This window comes from Pungitius pungitius, chromosome 9 (assembly GCF_949316345.1).
Source record: "Pungitius pungitius chromosome 9, fPunPun2.1, whole genome shotgun sequence".
Lineage (NCBI taxonomy): Eukaryota > Metazoa > Chordata > Actinopteri > Perciformes > Gasterosteidae > Pungitius > Pungitius pungitius.
The window spans coordinates 19,156,892-19,184,060 of NC_084908.1; the positions used below are offsets into that span (position 1 = coordinate 19,156,892).

Below are 27,169 nucleotides of genomic sequence, written 5' to 3' on the forward strand. Positions count from 1 at the left end.
GGCCGTTACATCTTCCCCCGGATTTATGTCCTCTAACGATGTGAATTCTTATTGACTTTAGACTTTAGACTATCAGACTCGATTGGGGGGGTAGAAAATAAACAGTCTGTGGGCGGACAAAAGGGATTTAATGCAATTAATGATCAAAAGTGAATAAAGTGCACATGAGCGGAGCAGATACGATGAGCCAGGGGTCGGGGGTCAAGGGTCATTCTGTCGGGACCTGATTTCGATGATCAGCTGTGCGAGTGGACGAGCCGCCGTAGCCGCGGAGCTAACGTGCTAAAGCAGGCGAGGTCACATGCCAGCTAGCAGAGAGCTAACCAAAGCTAGCTAGCAGGTTAGCGGCTAACATGGAAACAGCCTCCACTGTGGTGTTTAGAGTCGGTTTCTTACTGCAGTCGAGGCGCATTTCTTTCAGTCGGTCGAAGTTCAATGAAGGTTTTTAAATTGAGTGAAAGGTTGAACCTTCCCTCAAATCTAAGCTAACGTGTTTCTATTTTAATCTCTAAGTCGCACCAATCAAAAAATACACTGCGGCTTCTTGTTTAAGTTTCAATGTGACGATGAGCTGCTCCTGTTTTACACCCTGATTAAAGTGACACTTTATGCAACTTAACTCAACCGGGGCCGACTGAAGAGAACAGAAACTGACCTCTGACCCCCCCAAAAACGCTGATTCACCTTTTGGAAGTTCAGGGGCTGAAAAACTGTTTAGTGAGAAAGCCTAAAAAACGAACCCCCCCCCCCCCCCCCCCCCCTTCAGGTTCAAAGTTGGGTCTGAGATGTTTGCTCCAGCGTGACGTCTCTTATAATCCTCCTCGTGACAGACGTGAGGTCACGTCACATTAAGTCTGCGGAGCTCAGTCGGATTAAACTCAACACAAGAACATCTGCTGAGAGGACGATAGCGACGATGATGAGGACGATGATGATGATGGACGCTCAGCAGCACGGATCCACCACGGCGAGAACTAAAAAGCGGCGGTAGGGAAGGAGCAGACGCATCGGCGGCGCCCCACAGCTCTCACGGAGCTCCACACCTGTCGGGGGGCGGCCTCTGATGCTCCGGCAGGTTCTGGTCGTGGTTCTGGTTCTGGTCGTGGTTCTGGGAGGCGGGCAGCAGGCCGGTGACGTGGCCGATGCCTTTGGTCACGCCCTCCCTGAAGAGCAGCTTGGCGCCCAGTCGCAGGTACTCCGGGTGCTTGATGAAGCAGAAGCGGACCACGGCTCTCTCGCCGGTACGCAGCTCGTCCTGCAGCAGAGGAGGGGGGGGGGGGGCGGGGAGAGTGTGAGGTCACGTGTCGCAACATGAAGCCCCGAGGCCCTCGACGGCGTGCACACACCTTCCCGTGGAGACACTCCACCGTGGCCGTCTGCCTGACGTTGCCCACGTGCACGGTGACCTGTGACCCCCGGCGGAAGGTCTTGGCGTGGAAGAGCAGGACGATGGCGGCTTCAAACTGACAGCAGATGGTGGGGTTCATCTTGGGACTGACCATCACCATCCCCTGAAAGACATCGCTGACATCAGCACGAGGTCTTTGCTTCTTTGGAGAGAAACAGAGTGACACAGCAGTTTGTTTTTTTAAATAGAGGCATTGACGTCTTTTGTCGCCACGGCGACAAAACTAAAAGTTTTTAATCAAACACCCCGAAGGATGGAGAAGTTCGATGGATGAAAAATCTCAGCGGGAAAGAAAAGAAGACGGACCTGAAGGACATCTGAGCCAATTCAGGAAATCTGAGCCTGAGCGCAGCACGTTAGCACGTTAGCATGTTAGCATCCCGCATTGGGCTCATTAGAAAGCGGATTGATTGCTAACCCTTGCTTATCTCTGTAAAATCTTAAGCGTCTTCTAGCCGAGGGTACCGGGGGGGGCGGCGTGACTTCACAAAGCGTCTCTGCCGTGACCTCTGACCTTGCGCAGCAGCGAGCGGTCGAAGTTCCCCAGGGCCAGCGAGGCCGCCTGCCCCGCCCTCAGCACCCTGCAGGCCGAGCGGTTCCTCTGGATGCTGCCCACCTTCAGACGCAGGAAGCGGCCCTCGTCGGTGGGACCGACCACCAGCCGCTCGCCCTCCCTGCACACTCCGCTGAAACGCACACACACACACACACACAGACACACACACGGGGGCTCAGCAGAGAGCTCGTCTGAGCCAGTAACAGGATTAAAATGCTTTCGCTGGCGTGAGCTCACCTGTACAGAGTTCCTCCCACCACAGTCCCAACATCAGGAACGGAGTAGATCTCATCCACCTGCATTTTACACACATAGACACACACACAGACACACACACACACACAGACACACAGACACAGAGCAGGCAAATCTAGATCAAGAACCAGCTTTTAATGTTCTCCTGCTTTGTGTGTTTAACATGATCTTATTGTTGTCTTCTCTTGCTATCAATGTGTGTGTGTGTGTGTGTGTGTGCGTGTGTGTGTGTGCGTGTGTGTACCTGGAACTCGGTGAGCTGCTGCATCAGCTCCTCCTGCTCCTTGCTGTTGCTCAGTGGAGGAAGGATGTTTAAGAAGATCTTCAGGAGGTCCAGACTCTCTCCAGACACACTGGACAGGGTGAAGATCGGCGTGATGCTGCACACACACAAACACACACACACACACACACACACACAAAATGGAAACTGGGTGAACTGCTGTAGTAGTAGTAGTAGTACTAGTAGTACTTGTACCGACCAGGCGGACTGGGTGAACTGCTGTACTAGTAGTAGTAGTACTAGTAGTACTTGTACCCACCAGGCGGACTGGGTGAACTGCTGTACTAGTAGTAGTAGTACTAGTAGTACTTGTACCCACCAGGCGGACTGGGTGAACTGCTGTAGTAGTAGTAGTAGTACTAGTAGTACTTGTACCGACCAGGCGGACTGGGTGAACTGCTGTACTAGTAGTAGTAGTACTAGTAGTACTTGTACCGACCAGGCGGACTGGGTGAACTGCTGTACTAGTAGTAGTAGTACTAGTAGTACTTGTACCCACCAGGCGGACTGGGTGAACTGCTGTAGTAGTAGTAGTAGTACTAGTAGTACTTGTACCGACCAGGCGGACTGGGTGAACTGCTGTACTAGTAGTAGTAGTACTAGTAGTACTTGTACCGACCAGGCGGACTGGGTGAACTGCTGTACTAGTAGTAGTAGTACTAGTAGTACTTGTACCCACCAGGCGGACTGGGTGAACTGCTGTAGTAGTAGTAGTAGTACTAGTAGTACTTGTACCGACCAGGCGGACTGGGTGAACTGCTGTACTAGTAGTAGTAGTACTAGTAGTACTTGTACCCACCAGGCGGACTGGGTGAACTGCTGTACTAGTAGTAGTAGTACTAGTAGTACTTGTACCCACCAGGCGGACTGGGTGAACTGCTGCGCGGCCGTCACGGCGTCGTCCGGGTTGGCCACGCCCATCGGCAGCTTGTTGCATCCCGGCTGCTTGAGGAGACGCTCCAGCTGGCGGACGGTTCTCTCCACGGTGCCGCGGGAGCAGAGGTCCACTTTACTGACCACGATGAAGATGGGAACCTTCAGCGCCATGGCCAGGCCCAGGTGCTCCCGGGTGGTGCCGGCTGGACGGAGGAGAGCGGGAACACTGTGAGCATGCTGGCGTTAAAGATAAAATACTTCATTACCCAGAAACCATCTGGTGGGTACCAGGAGAGAATCACACGCTCACAACGCTACAGTTTTATTAAAAGATGTGATTTTATTCTTATTGCCTTTTCTTTCAGATATAAAATCTTCTCATTACCTAAAGTTATATATAAATGGATATTAACTTTTATGCTAATAAAACAAGACATTTTGGACCGTAGTCATGGTTACTTATCATCAATACCAGTTGGAAGTATTAGTATCAAAAAGTATTTCTGGGGTTAACTACATAATGGTTTATTGGTTTGAATGAGAAATCAACTCACTCGCTTTAATGTTGACCTCTTCTGACCTCTAGTGGTGACATCACGTGTTGTTTTTAATTACTCCTCCAACACAACAACAATTAGTTCACTCACTGATCAGGTTATTGATGATGCTAACGAATCACAACGTCTGCACACACACACACACACACACACACACAGAGAGAGGCGGCGGCGGCTCACCGATGCCGGTGTTGGCGCTCACCACCAGCATGGCGAAGTCGGGGCAGTAGCTGGTGAGGCCGAAGATGGTGGTCTTCAGGTACTTGTGGTGCCCGGCCAGGTCGATGAAGGTGATCATCTTGGAGGAGCTCTCGCAGATCTCCTCGGCGGTCCGCGACTCGCTGTAGTTCACCACCTGCAGCGAGCGAGAGCGTCACATACGAAATATACACATGCATCTACAGTATATCACCTCCCTCCCTCCCTCCCCCTCTCACCTCCCCCTTGCTGTTGAAGCCGAGGATCTCGAAGCTGATGCTGGAGGTGCGTCCGGTCTGGATCTCGTGCAGGTGTCTGAAGAGGTTGAGCCTCGCTCGGCCTCGCCCGTTGTCCAGCTCGCCCTGCGTCAGCACGCCCAGCAGGGTCGACTTCCCCGAGTCCACGTTCCCCAGAACCGCCACCCGCAGGTCCAGGAACTGTCCCGGTCCCCCCCCCCCCCCCCCCACCCCAAAAAAAATAAGAAGAGACACGACAGTGGAGAGGGGTCATGGTCTCTACTTTGCAACCTCCGTGAGCCGAGCTGAGGAGCACTGAAGAGGAAGGGGGTCAAATAACAGGCCGTGGGTGCGCTTTGCATGCTGGGAATACGCAGGACTGACCTTCTGAAGGAGCTCCTGGGTTCACTTTGAGGATCTGACTCGTCTAACCAATCGGGGGGGGGGGGGGAGAGGGAAGGCTCTCACCTGCTGGTCGTCGGGAACCTTTCGAACCAGGACTTCTGCGATTTTGCGCGTGTTTCTGTCCAGGTCGTAGTCCACCTCCCTCTCGCGGAGGAGAGTGATGTCGGCACCGACTCTGGAGAGAAGAACCCGATCGGGACGAAAGGAGGTTAAAATCGTTCACACATCGCTCCTTTTTTGAGGGGCGTGAGGAGGACGCGGAGCCTCCAGCGAGGCGACCTACTTCTCCGCCATCCTCTTCAGGGTCCGCAGCGAGGCCTTCATGTCCGACTCGCTCAGGCCGACCAGCAGGCCGTTGTCCTCCACGCCGATCTGGTAGACGGCCTCGCCGCGGCCCTCCTGCAGACGCCACTTCAGCTGCGTGGCCAGATGCTCGAAGCGATACTGCGTGGGATTCACCAGCTTCAACTACGGCAACAAGCAGAGGGACAAACGGGGTAAATACCAACGCAGGTTGAGCCGAACTGGCTGTGAGATTTAATCACAAAAGTGAAATGATAAAATATGTGGAGGCGCACACTTTACAGCGTGATCGATAAATTCTCATTGGTTAATAATTTCCTGAAAAATATTTAAAAATATTTTTTATATTTGCAACAGACTTGTGCTCCATTTCCATATTTGTCCACCAGAGGGCAGCAGGAGGTTTATTTTGATCCTTTAAACTGTAAAATGTCTGGAGGAGAAAATGTCAATTCTTTTAACAACTAAATGAAAAGCTTGTTATAATTAATTATATAAAGCGGATTATCAGTGCTCTTTATTATTAATGTTGTCCACTATAATGTCAGCTATAAATTGTAACTTTAATTAAACAGAAAAATAACCAAATAGTAAAATAACATGCAAATCCAATTTTTTAAGGGGGTTTATTTATTCATCAGACCAAAATAAACAATTTGTTAAATCATAAAAATATTAATAGTAAAAATTCCACTAAAGTGATTGATGAAATAAAATCACTTTACTTAGGAGGCGAAAAAGGGGAAGTCATTGAAATTGTAACATATTAGTTGGGAGAAGAGTTCCATCGTGGAAATAAAAAAACTCCAACAGCATAAAACCAAAGTTCAACCTTCTGCTCCAGCCCTTTTTAGATAATAGTGTCCATAAACCCAGAGGAAAGTTCTAAGCCTGTTTTAATGGAGGATAACGGCGTTTATCACAGCCATCAGAGACCAGAACCACACCATGAGCTGCATTCACCAAAACAGAGTGAAATGTTTTCAGCTCAAAGAGCAGCAAACCAACGGCAACTTTCATTGCTACTCGTTGCCAGCCGAGTCCAACCTCCGCCCTAAAAGCTCATCCGCCCGACAACGCACCGCCTCAACGAGCTCTGAGCCGTAATCACAGAAAGCGCCTCAGAATGCGCTCTGCACGTCCTGCCGCTGGATGGGAAGAAGTCGCGTGGTGGTGGATCTGAGCAGGAGGGGAAGGGTGTGTTACCTTGTACTCGATGTTTCCTTCCTCAGCCTGGACATGGAGAGGAAGAAGAGAAGAGGGGACACATCAGGACACTCAGCGACTGATATGTAACAGAATTGTTCTCTGTGTGGACAACGTGTCCAAATAGCTTGTCTTTGGCGTTTAGGGCCCCTCGGTTCTAATAGAGAGAAATATAAATTCTGCAGGTTTTAGAATGTGTCAGTGTAATGTAATAACAGTCATTATTATACTATTACAGCTTAGCAGTGATATAGTGTGTTATAGCACATCTTCCATTACAGCAGTAAAATGCACTTTTGTGCCCCATTCTGAGAAAGTATCGACTTGACTCAGTGAACCAATTTAGAGCTTATCATTAAAAGGGAAAAATATAATGGCACATTTGGACGTCTCGTTGAATCTAAATGATTGTTGTATCTATTCGGCACACATTTTATTAGCCGTACTGTCTGTTTATCACATTTATTACTCCGGTTCTTCTAGAGTTATTTAACAGAACATGACTCAGTAGCTCAGGTCTTATGGAAGTTGGAAGCTAAATGAGTAACAGCAAACATCTTTTCTTGGCGTACAGGCATTTGCCGAATTATTAAACGAGCTTTATAATTCCCGAATAAACATTGAGTCAACTTCTCTGACGTCGTGCCGTCACCACACGGACACGTTCATTGAGAATCGTCCGATGTGTGAGCGCGGTTTGGCGGGACCTTCTCTGCGGACCAGACGATAGCCGCTACCGGGGCTTCCGTGTCAGGTCTAGCTCACCGTGACACCGCAGTCACGCCATGCAGGACGTGGTGGTTTTTGGTCGGTGTGGTGTAAACTAAGTGTGTCGGTAGCCAGCCTGGAGCTAGCTAACGTTAGCTCGGGTTAGCTGCGGCACCGCTAGCTAGCTCGCGGGCTTCCCGCTAATCCCCCCCCCCCCCCCCGGGGATGAACGACGGCAGCTACCTCCGGAGGGAAATACGGAGGCGGTGTTTTGTTGTTCCTGTTGTTCTTTTTGTTCCTCCTTTTCCTCCCTCGTCGGCCCCTTCTCGTTCGGGCCCGTTTCGACGTTTTCTTCCCGTTATTACCGGAGCCCGGTGCGCGTCGGTCGTGCCCGGGCGACGCTGCGCCACCCTCGGACAGATCCACCATCGCGTCGCTCGTGGGGTCCGCGGCCGCGCGACGCCGACTTCCGGGTCCTCGCGAGCCGTCTGCGGCCTAAAGACGATGGCTGCGAGGGAGCGGTGCTCTGTAACATCCCCTCTACCGAGAGGCCCGGCCCGCCTGCGGGGAGACCTGCCGCGGAGGATGCTCTCTCCTCAGCATCACCGACGCCATCATGTCAAAGCAGCTTCCCTGCACCGGATACAGCTTCCGGTTGCGACTTTCAAAATGACCGCATCGGGCGGAAACGGGATTGCGTTTCAAAGTAAAAGTATAAGAGTTGCTGATTTTTTTTTGGGGGGGGGGCTGGTAAAATATCTCAAAGCCAGACGTTTTCAAAAATAAAAAAATCACAGCATCAACATTAGTCTCAACAAACATTTACTTTATGTCTGTTATTGTGTTACAATGACAATGATGGAAATGCAATAAACCAAACCTGTTTTTTGCCTTTTATTATCATCAATATTAAGGGGAAAGGCTCCGCATAAAATACGTCTTTCTCCGTTTATTTCCTTCCAAGGAAAAACATGTCACAACAGCTACGTGCTCAGTAGAACCTTCCTCCGTCCAGAACAGGGCCAGACAGTTCTTACCTACAGGAGGCCTCCAAACCAACTTGTTGTGTCTCTACAGCTGTCGGTCTCACTGGCATCTCATCAGTGTGAGACACTCCGCCTCGATTCTTTTTCATTTTATAACCTTGGTCGTACAATGAAACATTCATTTTTGCCATTACGCAGGGAAAAAGACACGGTAGTGCATTCAAAACCGTACTTAAATAAAAGTAAATCAGTATTATCAACTGACGCTCAGTGGTTTTCCACCTGTCTTTTTTCTTTCTTTATCAGTCGTCTTTCTGTTTGTTCTCGACGTGGAAACGCTTTTTAAAAAGTCTTCAAATGTCTTGTTTTGTAAGACGACGACCGTCTTCAGGAAAAAAAACAAAATGTGAAGGAACTATAAAGTTGTCTTTGTTATTTTTTATTTTAATGAAGTTACTGCAAAGTTTTTACATTAAATGACCTGACATTTAGCCGCTTTTATCCAAAGCGACTTACTTATTTCAACCATAGATACAAACTCAGAACAAGAAACAAGAAAGTGCAGTTTCATCCCCCTCATGAATTGACTCACGTTAGAAATGATCTTTCTGTGGAACTTGTGTCGTTCACTCTGATAAATTGTCACATGATCAAGTTAATTAACATGTGTAAATATAACTTGGGTCTAAACTAGTCATTTATATTCAGTGTTAAATTCTCAAGTTATTTATAAGGCAAAAGTAACTTTTTCAACAACAAATGTACATTTCTTTTTTTTTAAATCTTATTACAAATATTCACAAAACAAATCAAAATGACAAAGTGACTTTTAATTATTGAAACCAATTTTCACACCAAAAGAACATTTGCATCTATATTATTAATTCACTTCTTTTTTCTTTAAAGCAGTACAACAATAACACAAAGTGCATCCTGTGAACATGATGGAAAGGTAACAGACATCAGATATGATTTGTTTTGCTAATTTACTCAAAGTCAAACTTCATCTTTGGATATTTAGTCAAAATAAAAAAGTCTGGATTCAGAAGGTTGAAATAGATATTCTCCATGATACAAAAATTAAGAGAAAAACATACGGTATTTATACAAAATATGTGCAATTGTTCACTTTAATGAACAAAACATCACATTAAATCAGAGAATGATTAGTTTACTGCGACAGGAGAGATGATCAGAGGAGCAGAGTTTCTTACATCGTAACAATAACCAGGACAGAAGTACGGGAAGAGTTTCTTAGGGAAGGAGCAGCCAGTGAAGGAGTAGATGAGAGCTGCAGCTTCTACGTCATAAAAGGAGACCACACCCTCCTCATAGTCCACAAACACCCCCACCTTCTGAGGACCAGACTTCACAGAGAGATCAACTTGAGGATCATCAAGAGCTTTGTATTTATTTCCATTTGTCAAACATAGAATCCAGTAACCATTCTGAGGACTCCGTGAGATGAATTCCTTCCTGTCAACAGACTCTCTGATCACTCCTAAACACCACTCAGTCTTTCCTTCAACCTGAACCTCAAAGTAGAATCTGCCTGAAGAGAAACTCTGCTTTGTTACAACACAGAACCTGTTAGAAAATCTCTTTGGGTTTTTTGGGAGATTCTTCTTCACATCACCAGGTTTCACTTGTTTCCCATCATCAGACAGGATGAGACGACGATGAGCTGTTTCAGGATCAAGAGTCACATCCACTGCAAACATCTGGACCCTCTTCAGCTCAGCTTCACCACACCACTTCATCTTTTCACTGAGTGTCTCCTCCAGCTGAGACACAGCTCTCTCCACAATCCCCTCATATGAAGGACAAACACTGACCTCTGTCCAGTCCTTGGTGGGTGGTGGCTGATGGATGTTTGAGGACTGGAGAAGATGGAGGTGGTCTTCAGAGAGAGAGAGCTGCTCCACCTCAGCGCTCCTCTTCATCAGCTCAGAGATTTCCTGGTCCAGCTCTCTGATGAAAGCTTCAGCCTGTTTCTTTGTGGTTTCCTGCTTCTCTTCTATTGTTTTGAGGAGCTTCTTCAAGCCTCTTCCAACAAACTCCATCAGATCAGTGAAGACCTGAACACCTTCTGCTTTCTCTCTGCCTGCATCTTCCTCACTGAGGTCCATAGAGTGTTTGATCTCCTGAATCTTCAGTCTTCTGTTCTGGATCATCTGCTTAATGTCAGCTTCTGTCTTCTTCAGCTGGACCTTCTTTTCTTCATATTCTTCTTTCAGAGGAACAACATCATGGTTCTTGTGGTCTAAAACAGTGCAGAGCATGCAGACACACGTCTGGTCGCTCTTACAGAACAGCTCCAGAGGTTTATCGTGCTTCGTACACATCCTGCCTTCCAGGTTCTCCACAGGGTCCATCAGCTGATGTCTCTTCAGACCTGACATAGTCAGATGAGGCTCCAGGTGAGTCTCACAGTAGGAGGCCAGACACACCAGGCAGGACTTGAGGGCCTTCACTTTGGTTCCAGTGCAGACGTCACAGGGAACTTCTCCTGGTTTGGACTCTTGTTGCTCTGAGCTGTTGCTGCTGGCTTTCTGCTGAGTGGACTGTCTGAACTGAACAACCATCTCAGTGATGAAGGTGTTGACCCTCAAAACAGGTCTGGTGGTGAAGTCCTCCTTACACATTGGACACAGGTTCTGGTCGCTGGTGTTCCAGTGTTCATTGATGCAGTTTATGCAGAAGTTGTGTCCACATGGTGTGGTGACTGGATCAGTGAACACATCCAGACAGATGGAGCACAGGAACTGATCTTCAGATGGACCATAGTTTGCAGAAGCCATGTCTACACATGTTGTGGAAGAGAAGAAATATATATGATTATAATGTGTTGTCATTTGAAAGCAGTGGGATTGTAGCGTGTAACATTGGGTAAAATCCTGTGTCTTCATGGTCACTATTCTTGATGAACAGCCCAGAACGTGTCCACATGCTGTGAATAAAGAGCAGCACGCTAACAACGCTCTGCTTACTTGGTGACAAACATGTAGCATCTCATTTAGATGATTGACACTAAAAGCCTCCAGCAGGTTCCTGTTTAACACGTTTAACGTGACGCAGCAAGAGGAAACAGAGGAAGGGATCAGGAAACAGAGAGAGACTAAAGTTTAAAGCACAGAGATTCAGCTCCAAGTGACTGAAGTCCTGGGACAGTTTGAAGCTGTTACACTGAGTTACTGTATCGTGGGACTGTGGATAAACACACAGGCTTTTATTGTTAACATTCTATCAAGTAGGAAGTGAACACAGAGGAACTTACAAGTTGTGTGTTCTTCCTGCTTGTTGAAGGTGTAAATGTGACCAGCTGTACTCACCTGTGTTCTCAAGAGACTCTGCTGTGTTGCTGAGGAACACCTGATGACGTCACTTTGACTTTTCTCTCAGAAACACGGAGACTTGTCTTCACTGCAGCGCGTCTGCCTCTCTGACCAACTCACCTTTTCATTTCTGGAGAGTGACGTGGAAGCTCCGCCCCTCCGTGTAGCTCCGCCTCTTACTGGAGCGTCATCTGTTGGTGACGTTTGTTTCCTCCCTCTGATTCATTCTGATTGGTGGAGGAGTTAAACATGAACAGGATGCAGAGAGAGAAAAGTCCTTTGTTAGAACAACTTAGTTCAAGGTTACTTTAACTTTTAAAGGAATTGTTAAAATTGGAGAAAAAATATTGCTTCAACTGTTTCTTGTTTTTTTAATGAATAAATTGTATTAATAAATGTGAGTAAGTTTAAAGTACTAAAATACTACTTAGTAAAGTTGTATCAAATCTGATTTGAGGAAATAAACAGTCACCATTTGGTATCACTAATATTATTCTCATTTACGTTTTCTCTTGTCCAAAATTCTATTAATATTATTTAAACATGACACAGCACACATCGTGAATTCTATATTCTATAAAACCAATAATACTTCTATCTGGTGTACCAGTTACCCTCCATATGCTTTTATTTTGAAGAGGACTTCAGTGATCAGCTGGTGGCTTTTCTCTGGCTCCTTATTGGACGATGGAGTTTAGATGGAGGGTTGCTCCCAGCATGCAGATGAAGTTCAGCTGTCGCTCAACTACTGTTCAGCGTATGATGACTTCCTGTGAGGACTTGAGTTTGTTTGTCCTGCAGCTCCCCGACCTGAAGGACGCTGAGGCGGTGCAGATGTTCTTTCTCAATGTTAATATTTCATCAGAGGGGACATCTGTCCACAATGACAATTTCAGACCCCTCCATGATTTCCAAGTGGGAGAACTTGCAAAATAGCAGGGTGTTCAAATACTTATTTTCCTCACTGCATGTGTGTCATCTACGGTGGCCGAGATCGTTCAGACAAATACAAAAGCCACAACACACCCGCAAATGCCACAGCACAACACGAACGCCACAACACAAAATACAAAAGCCACAACACAATCGCAAATGCCGCAACACAACACGAACGCCACACCACAAAATACAAAAGTCACAACACACCCGCAAATGCCACAGCACAACACGAACGCCACAACACAAAATACAAAAGCCACAACACAATCGCAAATGCCGCAACACAACACGAACGCCACACCACAAAATACAAAAGTCACAACACACCCGCAAATGCCACAGCACAACACGAACGCCACAACACAAAATACAAAAGCCACAACACAACACGAACGCCGCAACACAACACGAAAGCGAAAACGGAAGTAGCTAAGTAACTGCCCACGGGAGCGAGCGTATTTTTGACGAACGGTGTTACGTGCCTACTGGTTTTTGAACCTACTGGTTTGGCTACGCGTGCGTGTTTGTTTTGCCCCGACAGCGGCAGATGTTGTCTGCCTCGGTCACCTGATCCGTCAAACATTCACAAACATATTGCTGAAAATGTTCAAAATGCATCCCATATCCAATGCAGCGATTATGATTGTATAAGTGAGCACTACATCACTGCCACGTATAAAGAAATAAATAAAAGAACATACATTTTGTCACGGTTTGGTCCCTCTTCCTGTTTTAGTTTGAAGTTTCATGTTCCTTGTGGTCCTGGGTTAACTTCACTTCCTGCCTTGTCTTGTGATTGCGTGATTGTCTCCACCTGTGTCCAATCACCTGCACCTCCCTTGTGTATTTAAGCCCTGTGTGCCTGTTGTCTTTTGTCGCGTCATTGTCTATATGTCCCTCGTTGTTGGAGCACGCCTTTGGTTTGTGTCTAATAAAGAGCACTTGGATCGAGAAACTCTGCGCTTGGGTCCTCACTGCAACCTGCCCCAGCCCGAGTGTGACAGAATGACACGACCTAAGGAGGAGTCAACAGAGTTTTAGAGCGTTCGGGGCCCCGACTATTTGGACGTGGGAAGTCCTTTTTGGCAGCGCGAGACGGACCTTGTTCTCGGGCCCAGAGGCTACAGAGAGATGTACCTCGAGATACGAGACATCCTCAACCCGAGGAAAGGGAGCCCGGGGGGGGAGGAGACCACAAATCCTGTCCCGGCCCCCAGAGTCTCGCCTGCGCCCGTCCCGGCCCCCAGAGTCTCGCCTGCGCCCGCTCCGGCCCCCAGAGTCTCGCCTGCGCCCGCTCCGGCCCCCAGAGTCTCGCCTGCGCCCGCTCCGGCCCCCGGAGCCTCGCCTGCGCCCGCTCCGGCCCCCAGAGCCTCGCCTGCGCCCGCTCCGGCCCCCAGAGCCTCGCCTGCGCCCGCTCCGGCCCCCAGAGCCTCGCCTGCGCCCGCTCCGGCCCCCAGAGCCTCGCCTGCGCCCGCTCCTTCCCCCAGAGCCTCGCCTGCGCCGGAGCCGCACCGCCCGGCGCCCCCTGCCACGACGACGCCGGAGCCGCACCGCCCGGCGCCCCCCGCCACGACGACGCCGGAGCCGCACCGCCCGGCGCCCCCCGCCACGAATCCTACTGGGGCAATAGAAAACCTGACAGAACTATATTTCACGCTCCGTTCGTCAAATATACGCTCGCTCCCGTGGGCGTTCCTCCAAAATACGCTCGCTCCCGTGGGCAGTTACTTAGCTACTTCCGTTTTCGCTTTTGTGTTGTGTTGCGGCGTTCGTGTTGTGTTGCGGCGTTCGGTTGTGTTGTGGCATTTGCGATTGTGTTGTGGCTTTTGTATTTTGTGTTGTCGCGTTTGTGTTGTGTTGCGGCATTTGCGATTGTGTTGTGGCTTTTGTATTTTGTGTTGCGGCGTTCGTGTTGTGTTGCGGCATTTGCGATTGTGTTGTGGCTTTTGTATTTTGTGTTGTGGCGTTCGTGTTGTGCTGTGGCATTTGCGGGTGTGTTGTGGCTTTTGTATTTGTCTGAACCTTCTCGGCCACCGTAGTCATCTGACTCTGTGTCATCAGCGACCCGTCTATGGGAAACAGGGAAAACCGTTTTAAGAGGAATAATCATCTCATTCTCCCTTTACAAAAAATAAAATGAAAACAAAAAGAAGCTTAACTGAAACAATCAATCAACTTCGTTAATGCAAGTGAGCCAACATTGGAAACCCAAAACGAATTAGGAAAGTATTAATCCCAAATGAATGAAATCATAAATAATAAAACTCAATTCCTAAGACACTGACCTAAACAATAACATTTTCACCATAGCAATAAATCTGGTAAATACTTACTACAAAATACTACAATAATTGGTGTAAAGGGATGAATTGTAGGACATTCAACATAAATTGACGGCCAGGTTCATAAATTAACTATAAATAAAATGCATTTAGTGTACATCAAAATACAACCATGATTCTGGAGATATGTATTCAATAAAGTAATGGGAATGTTATAAAACAACTGTAATTTTGAAACTGTAATCAATAGAATAATAGCAATGTACAGTTATGATTGTATTCGATGTAATGTAATCTACCAAAATGCATTCATGTAATACTTGATAGCTCCACAACTGATATTGACTGAGAGACAGCCGAAATCCGAGCTACATTGAACTCACCAGGGGACCACTCCCAGGGGCGTGGCCACTGACTCACACCTTTACTGATCTGTATACAGACGGGCACGAGGGATGGTCAAAGGACTCCCCTGTGGTCTGTTGGTTGTGGAGACCAGCGGCTCCTCAGCTGATAAAAGATAATTACAAGTCAGTCAGGGGGGGGCCCGGGCTCTGTTGATGAGCTCGACTGCTGAAGGGAAGAAACTGTTTGTGTGACGGGAGGTCTTGGCCCTGATGGACCTCAGCCTCCTGCCGGATGGAAGGGGCACAAACAGTTCATGTCCAGGGTGGGAGGGGTCGACTACAATCTTTCTGGCCCGCTTCAAAGTCCTGGAAGCGAACAAGTCCTGGAGAGACGGCAGATTGCAGCCAATCACCCTCTCTGCAGAGCGGATGACACGCTGCAACCTGCCCTTGTCCTTGGCAGTGGCTGCAGCGTACCACACGGTGATGGAAGAGGAGAGGATGGACTCGATGAGTTAGGCAATCCAAACCTTTTCAGCAGAGACAATGAATAAAAATAATAACAGCAGTGGAGGGTGATATGTGCTTCACAGATAGATACTTATTATACCCCAGAACTACAATGCTCCCTAAACCGAAGGCTACAGGGTTACAACAAAGTATTCTCCCTCCAGGAACTCCATAAATGAGCTCCAAAAACAGCCATGGTTCTGAAACTATGTAATCAATAAATAAATGACAATGATGTAACACCATTGTCATTTTGAAACCATAATCAATAGAATAACACCAATGCACCACTATGATTGTATTCTTTTCAATCCAAGATGTCTTCTGTGTGAGTTTCTTTATGTTTAGAAAACAACAATTGGTGACGTGATGGAGTGCAGAGGAACTGTTCTGAACAAAGGACCCGGACAATCGAGTCACACGGCGCCATCGAAACAGGTAAACAGCAGCCTGTTGTGTTAAAACCGAATGCTGTATAGTGTACCATAGAACATTTATGTGTGAGTGGACCAAAAACAATGGTTTGAAAAAAAAACAAATTTAGCAGATTTTTTTTTCTTCTCAGCTTTGAATGGGCTTTGTGATTAAAAAAACTGATTTGTTTTGCTAATTTACTCAAAGTCAAACTTCAGCTTTGGATATTTAGTGAAAATAAAAAAGTCTGGATTCAAAAGGATGAAATAGTTATTCTCCAAAAGGATCATGAAAATAAGAGAAAGACATACAGTATTTATACACAATATGTACATCCGACAGGAGAGATGATCAGAGGGGCAGAGTTTATATCCTCGTCATTATAACCCGGATCAAAGTACAGGAAGAGTTTCTCAGTGAAGGAGCAGCCAGTGAAGGAGTAGATGAGAGCTGCAGCTTCTACGTCATAAAAGGAGACCACACCCTCCTCATAGTCCACAAACACCCCCACCTTCTGAGGACCAGACTTCAGAGAGAGAACAACTGGAGGATCATCATACTTTACTTGCTGTCATCCCTAAAGTGGTTTTAGACTGTGTGTGTGTGTGTGTTCTGGAGAGTGACGTGGAAGCTCCGCCCCTCCGTGTAGCTCCGCCTCTTACCGGAGCGTCATCTGCTGGTGAAGTTTGTTTCCTCCCTCGGATTCATTCTGATTGGTGGAGGAGTTAAACATGAACAGGATGCAGAGAGAGAAAAGTCCTTTGTTAGAACAACTTACAACAAGATTACTTTAACTTTTAAAAGAATAGTTAAAATAGGAGAAAAAATACTGCTTCAATTGTTTTTTTAATGAGTAAATTGTAATAATAAATGTGAGTGACTAAGTTTAAAGTACTAAAATACTACTCAGTAAAGTTTTATCAAATCTGATTTGAGGAAATACACAGTCACCATTTGGCAGAAGTGTCAAGTACAAATACTTTGTTACTGTACTCAAGTAGAAATTTTGAGTATCTATACTTTACTTGACTTTTTATTTTTCAAAAGACGTTTTACTTCAACTCCTTACATTTTCGTGCAAATATCTGTACTTTCTACTTCTTACATTTAAAAAATCGCCTCGTTACTATTTCCTTTCGGAAGGTTTTCTGGCGTGTCACCGTTCAAAAACACACAAAAAACTATCCGGATAAATCGCGCCGTCGGGATTGCGTTAATTTGATTGTGGTTGGATGAGAAGTGTAAACATTTACCATCCAGACACCTTATTGGTTTATCAGATGACGCAAATCAGTGACGCTGGGTGCGTAAAGTGGTGAAGGATCTGTCACGGTTTGGTCTCTCTTCCTGTTTTAGTTTGAAGTTTTCATGTCTCTTGTGTCCCTGGGTAACTTCACTTCCTGCCTTGTCCTGTGATTGCCTGATTGTTTCCACCTGTGTCCAATCACCCGCACCTCCCTTGTGTATTTAAGCCCCGTGTGCCTGTTGTCCCTTGTCGTGTCATTGTCAGTTGTCGTTGGAGCACGCCTCTGTTCCTGTTCCCGTTGTGTTTAATAAAGAACACATTCTATACGAATCCTGCGCCTGCGTCCTACTTCCTGTTCCGCCTGCACCAGCGAACCTCATTGTGACAGGATCTTTTTCAGGAGGCAGATCGCTGGTCGCGGTACAAGTTGATCTCAGTTGGTCTTTAGCGACATGAACCCGCCTCCTCATGCAAAGTCCATGTATTACATTACATTACATGTCATTTAGCTGACGCTTTTATCCAAAGCGACGTACAATAAGTGCATTTCCACATAGAGATACAAACTCAGAAGGACAAGTAACAAGAAAGTACATTTTTCATCAAATAAGCAGTTACAAAACGTGTTATAGAAAAGTGCCATTATAAGTACAATTTAAGTGCTATCATTTGTTAGTGCTACGGTTTGCTAGTGTTTTAGTCAAGGTAGAGTCTAAAAAGGTTTGTTTTGAGTTTTCGACGGAAGATGTAGAGGCTCTCTGCAGTCCTGATGTCATCAGAGAGCTCATTCCACCATCTGGGGGCCAGGACAGCAAAGAGTCGCGATCTCGTCGAGTGCTTTTCTCTCAGTGAGGGAGGAACAAGCCGCTTGGAAGATGTAACGTTAAATGAGTCTTCATGACCATGGGTCGGTCCTATATGTTTTTTCTAACTTTATTGATGATCTGGGACAACGCAGCTGTTAACATATAGGAGTTGTAGAGGCCCTTTGCCTCGCACGTTGAGTTCCTCTTGGTTGGGGTTTCGTGTGGTTTGTTTTTGACGCGTGACAAATGTTCATGAGTCTCCCGTACTCTTTCACTGTCCTTCATTTTGTTCTTCTTCTTATATACATACCAATGCCAATCGTTCATGTTTACCTTCACGCTCGAAAAACTATTTCCCTTTCAACACCCAACCCCTGTGCCCAGTAACCCCCCTGATTATATAGCCATTGCTGCCTAATTGAAACACCTCCTCTCACCTCCCTAGGGGGTGGGGCTAAACAGACAAACAATAACAAAAATGGCTCTTACAACTACGTTTATCACGGTGGACCAACGTAGCCTTTTCACGCTTTTTTTGGAGACTGGGTTGTAAATTCTCAAGTTATTTATAAGGCAAAAGTAACTTTTTCAACAACAAATGTACATTTCTTTTTTTTTAAATCTTATTACAAATGTTCACAAATCAAAATGACAAAGTGACTTTTAATTATTGAAACCAATTTTCACACCAAAAGAACGTTTGCATCTATATTATTATTTAACTTTGTCCATTGATCTTTCATGCAATATAATAATAAAACGAAGTGTATCCTGTGAACATGATGGAAAAGTAAGAGGCATTTTTGAAAATATTCAATATGTTTTCAGTGGCTGCACATTAGATATAATTTGTTTTGCCAATTTACTGAAAGTCAAACTTTATCTTTGGATATTTAGTCAAAATAAAAATCACATGAAATCAGAGAATGATTAGTTTACTGCGACAGGAGAGATGATCAGAGGAGCAGAGTTTGTACCATCGGTATTAAAATCAGGACAGAAGTACGGGAAGAGTTTCTCAGTGAAGGAGCAGCCAGTGAAGGAGCCGATGAGAGCTGCAGCTTTTACGTCATAGAAGGAGACCACACCCTCCTCATAGTCCACAAACACCCCCACCTTCTGAAGACCAGACTTCAGAGAGCGAACAATTGGAGGATCATGAAGAGCATAGTATTTATTTCCATTAATCAAACGTATGATCCAGTAACCTTTCTGAGGCCTCCATAAGGTGAATCCCTTCCTGTCGACAGACTCTCTGATCACTCCTAAAGACCACCGAGTCTTTCCTTCAACCTGAACCTCAAAGTAGAATCTGCCTGAAGAGAAACTCTGCTTTGTTAAAACGAAGGACCAATTAGAAAATCTCTCTGGGTTGTTTGGGAGATTCTTCCTCACATTACCGTGTTTCACTTGTTTCCCATCATCAGACAGGATGAGTTGAGGATGAGCTGTTTCAGGATCAAGAGTCACATCCACTGCAAACATCTGGACCTTCTTCAGCTCAGCTTCAGCAAACCACTTCTTCATCTTTTCACTGAGTGTCTCCTCCAGCTGAGACACAGCTCTCACCACAGTCCCCTCATATGATGGAGGACAAACACGGACCTCTGTCCAGTCCTTGGTGGGTGGTGGCTGATGGATGTTTAAGGACTGGAGAATATGGAGGTGGTCTTCAGAGAGAGAGAGCTGCTCCACCTCAGCGCTCCTCTTCATCAGCTCAGAGATTTCCTGGTCCAGCTCTCTGATGAAAGCTTCAGCCTGTTTCTTTGTGGTTTCCTGCTTCTCTTCTATTGTTTTGAGGAGCTCCTTCAAGCCTCTTCCAACAAACTCCATCAGATCAGTGAAGACCTGAACACCTTCTGCTTTCTCTCTGCCTGCATCTTCCTCACTGAGGTCCACCGAGTGCTTGATCTCCTGGATCTTCAGTCTTCTCTCCTGAATCATCTTCTGGCTTTCAGCCTCTGTCTTCTTCAACTGGACCTTCTTTTCTTCATATTCTTCTTTCAGAGGAACATACACATGGTTCTTGTGGTCTAAAACAGTGCAGAGCATGCAGACACACGTCTGGTCGCTCTTACAGAACAGCTCCAGAGGTTTATCGTGCTTCGTGCACATCCTGCCTTCCAGGTTCTCCACAGGATCCATCAGCTGATGTCTCTTCAGGCGTGAAGCTGTCAGATGAGGCTCCAGGTGAGTCTCACAGTAGGAGGCCAGACACACCAGGCAGGACTTGAGGGCCTTCACTTTGGTTCCAGTGCAGACATCACAGGGAACTTCTCCTGGTTTGGACTCTTGTTGCTCTGAGCTGCTGCTGCTGGCTTTCTGCTGACTGGACTGTCTGAACTGAACAACCATCTCAGAGAACATGGTGTTGACCCTCAAAACAGGTCTGGTGGTGAAGTCCTCCTTACACATTGGACACAGGTTCTGGTCGCTGGTGTTCCAGTGTTCATTGATGCAGTTCATGCAGAAGTTGTGTCCACATGGTGTGGTGACTGGATCAGTGAACACATCCAGACAGATGGAGCACAGGAACTGAACTTCAGATGAACCATAGTTTGCAGAAGCCATGTCTACACATGTTGTGGAAGAGAAAAAAATATATATAATTATAATGTGTGGGATTGTAGCGTGTAACATTGGGTAAAATACTGTGTCTTCATGGTCACTATTCTTGATGAACAGCCCAGAACGTGTCCACATGCTGTGAATAAAGAGCAGCACGCTAACAACGCTCTGCTTACTTGGTGACAAACATGTAGCATCTCATTTAGATGATTCACACTAAAGCCTAATAACAGGGGCTTTAACTCTTCTTTATGCCATCAGTGTGGCAACGTATAAAGAAATACATAAAAGAACATATAATGTTCACCCTGAACCAAAACGTTTGCCTGCCACTGACGATATACAACTTTATTAGAACTATACAAATCAACTCAAATCCTATAAGCTTGGTTGGCCGAGCGAGTAGCCCAGATACTTTGCGGCACAATGTTAATTTTGCGCGACGCGGTTCGAATCCCGGTGTTGGTGGACTTTTAATAAATGTTCTTTTATGTATTTCTTCATACGATCTTCATACACTTATACAATCGTTATCGCTGCAATGGATATGGATGCATTTTTTAACATTTTCAGCACAATATGTTTGCAAATGTGTGACGACTCAAGTGACGGAGGCAGACAACACCTGCCTGTCGGGGGAAAACAAACACGCACCCGTAGCCAAACCAGTAGGTTCAAAAACCAGTAGGCACGTAACACCGTCACTGAAAAATGGGTTCTCGTTTCAGACTTTATGAGCAAATACAGGATCCCTTTGAGATAAATTCTAAAGTCTCGCATTTAGACGTACATCCCTTTATGTAAGACTCTGCGCTACTTGCAGGTCGCTGTGTTGTGCCAGATCCTCAATAAAGTTTAACCATGGCCATGAAGACTCATTTAACGTTACGTGGACTTTGAATGCCGGTTAATACCCAACTGAGATCGGCTTGTGCCTCAGAAAAAGGATCCTTCCACCGACCACTTCCGCACTCGGCGCTACTGCGGTTATTCCTGCATGTCCTGTCGGGTTTATGCGTCTGCACACTCCGCTAAAGCCGCTGCCGCTGCCCCCCCCCCACTACGCTACTAAGCTCAGGCTTCAAGCGCGTTCCTGGTTTCAAAACTCCGCCAATCACTCCTAACAGCTTGTCCAAGGATCTCAGCATCAATAAATTAATTCAAAACTAGAAGAAGAGGCGTATTGTGAGCGGCTGTACGCTCTCGTTTAACTTCCGCTTAGTTCATGTCCAATACAGTCTGTTACTGTACAAATGTCAGCTGTCTATTACGGAATCTTACAGACACAAACCACACTGATGGCATGAAGAAGAGTTAAAGCCCCGTTATTATTGGACATGGCTACAATCCGAAGCCGAAGGTGTTTTGGGTGCTCGCTCCTTTAGCTTGACGCACGCTCCTGATCTTGAATCTAGAATCGATTGCTCTTCCTTAGTGTCCCGGATGTTGGTGTCTCAAGGTTGACATTTTTGGAGGTTGAATATTGTAACCTCCGTTTCTTTTGCGGCTGAATATTTCAACAGTTTTTTTTTTTAGGTTGAATTTTTTTGCGGTGTTTTAATGTTGAAAAACATTCAGGTACATAATTTCAATGCATAAATATTCAGTGCTAGAAATTCAATCACCTTTTTCTTTCAACCCCCGATGGCACAGATTTACTTCCATACAGCAGGTTCCTGTTGAACACGTTTAACGTGACGCAGCAAGAGGAAACAGAGGAAGGGATCAGGAAACAGAGAGAGACTAAAGTTTAAAGCACAGAGATTCAGCTCCAAGTGACTGAAGTCCTGGGACAGTTTGAAGCTGTTACACTGAGTTACTGTATCGTGGGACTGTGGATAAACACACAGGCTTTTATTGTTAACATTCTATCAAGTAGGAAGTGAACACAGAGGAACTTACAAGTTGTGTGTTCTTCCTGCTTGTTGAAGGTGTAAATGTGACCAGCTGTACTCACCTGTGTTCTCAAGAGACTCTGCTGTGTTGCTGAGGAACACCTGATGACGTCACTTTGACTTTTCTCTCAGAAACACGGAGACTTGTCTTCACTGCAGCGCGTCTGCCTCTCTGACCAACTTACCTTTCGTTTCTGGAGAGTGACGTGGAAGCTCCGCCCCTCCGTGTAGCTCCGCCTCTTACTGGAGTGTCATCTGCTGGTGAAGTTTGTTTCCTCCCTTGGATTCATTCTGATTGGTGGAGGAGTCAAACATGAACAGGATGCAGAGAGAGAAAAGTCCTTTGTTAGAACAACTTACAACAAGATAACTTTAACTTTTAAAAGAATAGTTAAAATAGGAGAAAAAATACTGCTTCAATTGTTTTTTTAATGAGTAAATTGTAATAATAAATGTGAGTGACTAAGTTTAAAGTACTAAAATACTACTCAGTAAAGTTTTATCAAATCTGATTTGAGGAAATACACAGTCACCATTTGGCAGAGGTGTCAAGTAACAAGTAAGTATAAATACTTACTGTACTCAAGTAGAAATTTTGAGTATCTATACTTTTTATTTTTCAGACGACGTTTTACTTCTACACCTTTCATTTTCGCGCAAATATCTGTACTTTCTACTTCTTACATTTAAAAAATCGCCTCGTTACTATTTCATTTCGGAAGGTTTTCTGGCGTGTCACCGTTCAAAAACACACAAAAAACTATCCGGATAAATCGCGCCGTCGGGATTGCGTTAATTTGATTGTGGTTGGATGAGAAGTGTAAATATTTACCATCCTGACACCGCATTGGTTTATCAGATGACGCAAATCAGAGTGACGCTGGGTGCGTAAAGTGGTGAAGGATCTTTTTCAGGAGGCAGATCGCTGGTCGCGGTACAAGTTGATCTCAGTTGGTCTTTAGCGACATGAACCCGCCTCCTCCTCCTCATGCAAAGTCCATGTAACGTTAAATGAGTCTTCATGACCATGGGTTGACCCTACATGTTTTTTCTAACTTTATTGATGATCTGGGACCACACAGCGACCTGCAAGTAGCGCAGCGTCTTCAATAAAGTGTTACACCAAAATTGGTTTAAAGGGATGAATTCTAGGATATTCAAAATAAATTGACGGCCAGGTTCAAAAATTAACTACAATAAAATGCATTTAGTGTACATCAAAATACAACCATGATTCTGGAGATTTGTATGCAATAAAGTAATGACAATGTTATAAAACCACTGTTATTTTGAAACTGTAATCAATAGAATAATAGCAATGTACATGTCACAGTCGGGCTGGGGCAGGATGTAGTGAGGACTCAGGCGCAGAGTTTCTAATCAAAAGTGCTCTTTATTCTCACCCAGGACAAGACGTGCTCCATCGACGACTGACGTATAGACAATGACGCGACAGGGGACAACAGGCACACAGGGCTTAAATACACAAGGGAGGTGCAGGTGATTGGACACAGGTGGAGACAATCACGCAATCACAAGACAAGGCAGGAAGTGAAGTTAACCCAGGACCACAAGAGACATGAAACTTCAAACTAAAACAGGAAGCGAAGCCAAACCGTGACAGTACAGTTATGATTGTATTCAATGTAATGTAATCTACCAAAATGCATTCATGTAATACTTGATAGCTCCACAACTGATATTGACTGAGACACATTCGGAATCCAAGCTACATTGAACTCACCAGGAGACTACTCCCAGGGGGCGTGGCCACTGACTTTCCCACCTTTACTGATCTGTATACAGACGGGCACTAGGGACGGTCAAAGGTACTCCCCTGTGGTCTGTTGGATGTGAAGACCAGCGGCTCCTCAGCTGAGATGTTCTTTTTAGCACAACACCTTTACCTTTATTAAATACGTTTGATTTTAACTGTTCATTCCAAGATGACTTCTGTCCCTCCGGTGTTTCTTCATTTTTTGAACAGAACAGTACCTATCAACAACTCCACATAAACTTGAATTCTCGGAACACTGACACCATCCAAGTATGGCCTCTTCGAGAAATCCTCTTCTTTGATGAGGTTAGAACAACAAGATGGCCGCCTCGGTACTGCGCTCTCTACTTTTTCTGCTTTTGTTTGTTTGTCTCGTTTCCAGCTCTCCCTCTCTGATCACATTCAGCAGGGAGGATCTTTAAAAGATTGCTGAACTGCTGCTCCTAAATAAATAGATAAAAACTCAGACTTTAGAGTGAGGCACTCCAACTCCTGGCTGAGCAGATCACCAACACGGAGCACAAAGACCCTGCTTATTGCTCTTGGGGACTTTAACAGAGCAAAACCTCAGCAAAGAACTTCCCAAATAAAGAGTGTAGCACCAGGGATGAAAACACACTGTACAACTTCTACACTGCACTAAAGGACTCATATTCGCGCAGTCCCCCGTGCAGTTTTGGACCTCTCTGACCACTGTCTGGTCCATCTCCTCCCAACCTACAGGCAGAAATGAAAATCTGCAGAGCCTGCGGTGAAGACTGTGAAGAGATGGACCAACAATGCAAAGATGGAGCTACAATCCTACTTTGCCTCCACTGATTGTGAGCGTTTTAGAGACGGCTGCTACAGACCTGGATGGGCTCACTGACACTGTGACATCTTATATCAGTTTTTGTGAGGACATACAACAATAAACCCTGGTTCGCTGCAAGACTCAGGCAGCTTCATCGGGCCAAAGAAGAGGCCTATAGAGTTGGAGACAGGATCCCGTACAACCAGGCCAGAAACTCAATGAGGAGGGAGATCAGTGCAGCTCAGAAGAGCTACATTGAAAAACTGGAGTCCCCTCGTCAGTCTGGAGAGGCCTGGAAGTACTCACCAACTACAGGAGACCATCCTCCCCCACTGAGGACAATCACCAACTGGCTGACGACCTGAATGTGTTCTACTGCATGTTTGATAAGCCCACTCCCACTCTCAACAACATCAATTAACCACCCACACTATCTGCCTCCTTCTTTCCCCTCCCAACTGCCCCCCACCCCCACCGGCCCTGAGGATCTGTGAAGACAATGTGAGTCGGCTCTTTCACAGACAGAAGACCAGGAAGGCTCCGGACCCAGATGGTGTGTTACTCCTCCTGCCTGAAGTTCTGTGCTGATTAGCTGGCACCCATCTTCACATTGATCTTCAACCCATCACTGCAGCTGTGTGAAGTCCCATCCTGCTTCAAGCGCTCCACGATCATCCCAGTTCCCAAGAAATCCTCCATCAAGGGATTAAACGACTACAGACCCGTCACCCTGACATCTGGGGTCATGAAAGCCTTTGAGAGACTGGTGTTGATCCATCTGAAGGACATTACGAGGCCCCTGCTGGACCCCCTGCAATTTGCCTTCCGTGCAAACAGGTCGGTGGACGAAGCAGTCAACATGGGACTGCCCCGTCTACTCCCCAGAGACTTATCCAAGGGTTCTGTTTGTGGACTTCAGCTCAGCGTTCAACACCATCATCCCGGACGTACTTCAACCCAAACTCTCCCAGCTGTCCATCCCAGCCTCCACCTGTCAGTGGACCACAAACTCTCTGACGGACAGGACGCAGCAGGTGAGGTTGGGAAAAATCACACCTAGCACCCGGACTATCAGCACTGGCGCCCCCCCCCCAGGAAAGTGCCCTGTCCCCACTACTCTTCTCTCTGTACACCAACGACTGCACATCAGGGGACACGTCTGTTAATCTCCTGAAGTTCGCAGACGACGCGACAGTCACCGGCCTCATGAGGGACGGTGACGGGTCTGCGTACAGACGGGAGGTTGGACAGCTGGTCCTCTGCTGTGGTCAGAACAACCTGGAGCTGAACAACCTCAAACCTGTGGAGATGACAGTGGATTTTAGGAAGAGGCCCCCACCCTCATCATACTCAACAACACTGTCTGCAGATCAAGCTCTTCCAACCTTCTAAACGTCACCTTTTACTTACTTCTGTCCTCCAAACAGAACCAACACAAGAAAAAAGATGTTTATCCGCTTTGTTCTGTGCCCCCACATCTTCCTCCCCTTCCTCTTCCTCATCTGGACCTTCCAAGACGACCCCCCCCGAGGCCTCCATCACTTCTTGAAGGGGAGCTGGTTTGGTTTCTTTCCTCCTGGTTCATCCATGACAGTAATGTTTGGTTCTTTTTAACCTGAAGGACCCGTTTTGGGGTCTTCAGAGTCTCTGGGTCATGACGTGGTTTTATTTTGTCATTTTAAAGAGGACGACCGTCTTTAGGAAAATTAAAAGAAATGTGAGGGATTGATGAAGTGGTCTTGTGAGGTTGATTTGTATTTAAACTCTTGTTCCATTATTTCAGTTCATGGTTTTGCTCTCCTGCACCAAATAAATACTTTGTTACTACAGCAGGAAAACTGTAGATCAAAGTCAGTGTATAATTACAGTTGTGTTTGGTTCTTCTTCTGCTGCTGGTTCTCAGTGGAGTGGATTCTCCTCAGTATCTGAAGCCACTGAACAGTTTCATCAACCTCGGATATTAACTCACGTTAGAATTGATCTTTCTGTGGAACTCGTCGTTCACACTGACAAATTGTCACATGATCAATAAACAAAGAACTCGGACATGTTTCCTGCATTAGTATTTATTAACATATATGAATATAATGTGCAGTTAATTCTAGTCAGTGTTTCATTTCATCAAGTTATTTATAAGCCAAACGTATTTTTTCATCAACAAAAGTGCATGTCTCTTTTTTCAAAAATCAAAGTAAGCAATCTTTGTTTTTAAGTCTTTTTACAAATATTCACAAAATAAAATGAGCCAAAGTTAATTATTCAAACCACTTTTCACACCAA

The 27,169-nt window shown here is 45.9% G+C and overlaps 3 protein-coding genes across 4 annotated transcripts; all 3 read right to left on the reverse strand.

Moving 5' to 3' along the window:
• Positions 1-752: 752 nt before the first annotated feature.
• Positions 753-7,655, reverse strand: gtpbp2b (GTP binding protein 2b). The gene is made up of 12 exons (XM_037471959.2): positions 7,235-7,655; positions 6,284-6,310; positions 5,058-5,242; positions 4,838-4,949; positions 4,373-4,570; positions 4,116-4,290; positions 3,362-3,581; positions 2,464-2,599; positions 2,202-2,260; positions 1,923-2,094; positions 1,347-1,511; positions 753-1,255 (listed from the first exon to the last, which is right to left on the reverse strand). Exons 1-12 carry the CDS (start codon positions 7,418-7,420, stop codon positions 1,028-1,030), a joined length of 1,863 nt encoding a protein of 620 aa, XP_037327856.2. The 5' UTR covers positions 7,421-7,655; the 3' UTR covers positions 753-1,027.
• A 726-nt stretch (positions 7,656-8,381) lies between these two features.
• On the reverse strand, positions 8,382-10,780 carry LOC134132722 (E3 ubiquitin-protein ligase TRIM39-like). Its single transcript, XM_062564462.1, has one exon. The coding sequence runs from the start codon at positions 10,776-10,778 to the stop codon at positions 9,144-9,146; it is 1,635 nt and encodes a 544-aa protein (XP_062420446.1). The 5' UTR covers positions 10,779-10,780; the 3' UTR covers positions 8,382-9,143.
• A 7,807-nt stretch (positions 10,781-18,587) lies between these two features.
• LOC134132721 (E3 ubiquitin-protein ligase TRIM21-like) lies at positions 18,588-22,606 on the reverse strand. Of its 2 annotated transcripts, XM_062564459.1 has the most exons (3): positions 22,382-22,606; positions 22,050-22,100; positions 18,588-20,429 (listed from the first exon to the last, which is right to left on the reverse strand). In XM_062564459.1, the coding sequence occupies exons 2-3, from the start codon at positions 22,087-22,089 to the stop codon at positions 18,787-18,789; spliced, it is 1,683 nt and encodes a 560-aa protein (XP_062420443.1). In that variant the 5' UTR covers positions 22,090-22,100; positions 22,382-22,606; the 3' UTR covers positions 18,588-18,786. The 2 variants fall into 2 exon arrangements, with proteins under 2 accessions (XP_062420443.1, XP_062420444.1); XM_062564460.1 differs by lacking the exon at positions 22,050-22,100.
• Positions 22,607-27,169: the final 4,563 nt, after the last annotated feature.

What these genes read in the sequence shown, in the direction of transcription:
- LOC134132722 (XM_062564462.1), bottom strand. Translation starts at nt 10,778, where the DNA reads ATGGCTTCTGCAAACTATGGTCCATCTGAAGATCAGTTCCTGTGCTCC.
- LOC134132721 (XM_062564459.1), bottom strand. Translation starts at nt 22,089, where the DNA reads ATGGAAGTAAATCTGTGCCATCGGGGGTTGAAAGAAAAAG. An exon ending in TCGGGGGTTGAAAGAAAAAG is followed by an intron (nt 20,430 to 22,049) that starts GTGATTGAATTT and finishes CAACATGTGTAG; the next exon opens with ACATGGCTTCTGCAAACTAT.
- gtpbp2b (XM_037471959.2), bottom strand. Translation starts at nt 7,420, where the DNA reads ATGGTGGATCTGTCCGAGGGTGGCGCAGCGTCGCCCGGGCACGACCGA. An exon ending in AGCAGCTCACCGAGTTCCAG is followed by an intron (nt 2,261 to 2,463) that starts GTACACACACGC and finishes TGTAAAATGCAG; the next exon opens with GTGGATGAGATCTACTCCGT. An exon ending in TGGAGTGTCTCCACGGGAAG is followed by an intron (nt 1,256 to 1,346) that starts GTGTGTGCACGC and finishes CCTCTGCTGCAG; the next exon opens with GACGAGCTGCGTACCGGCGA.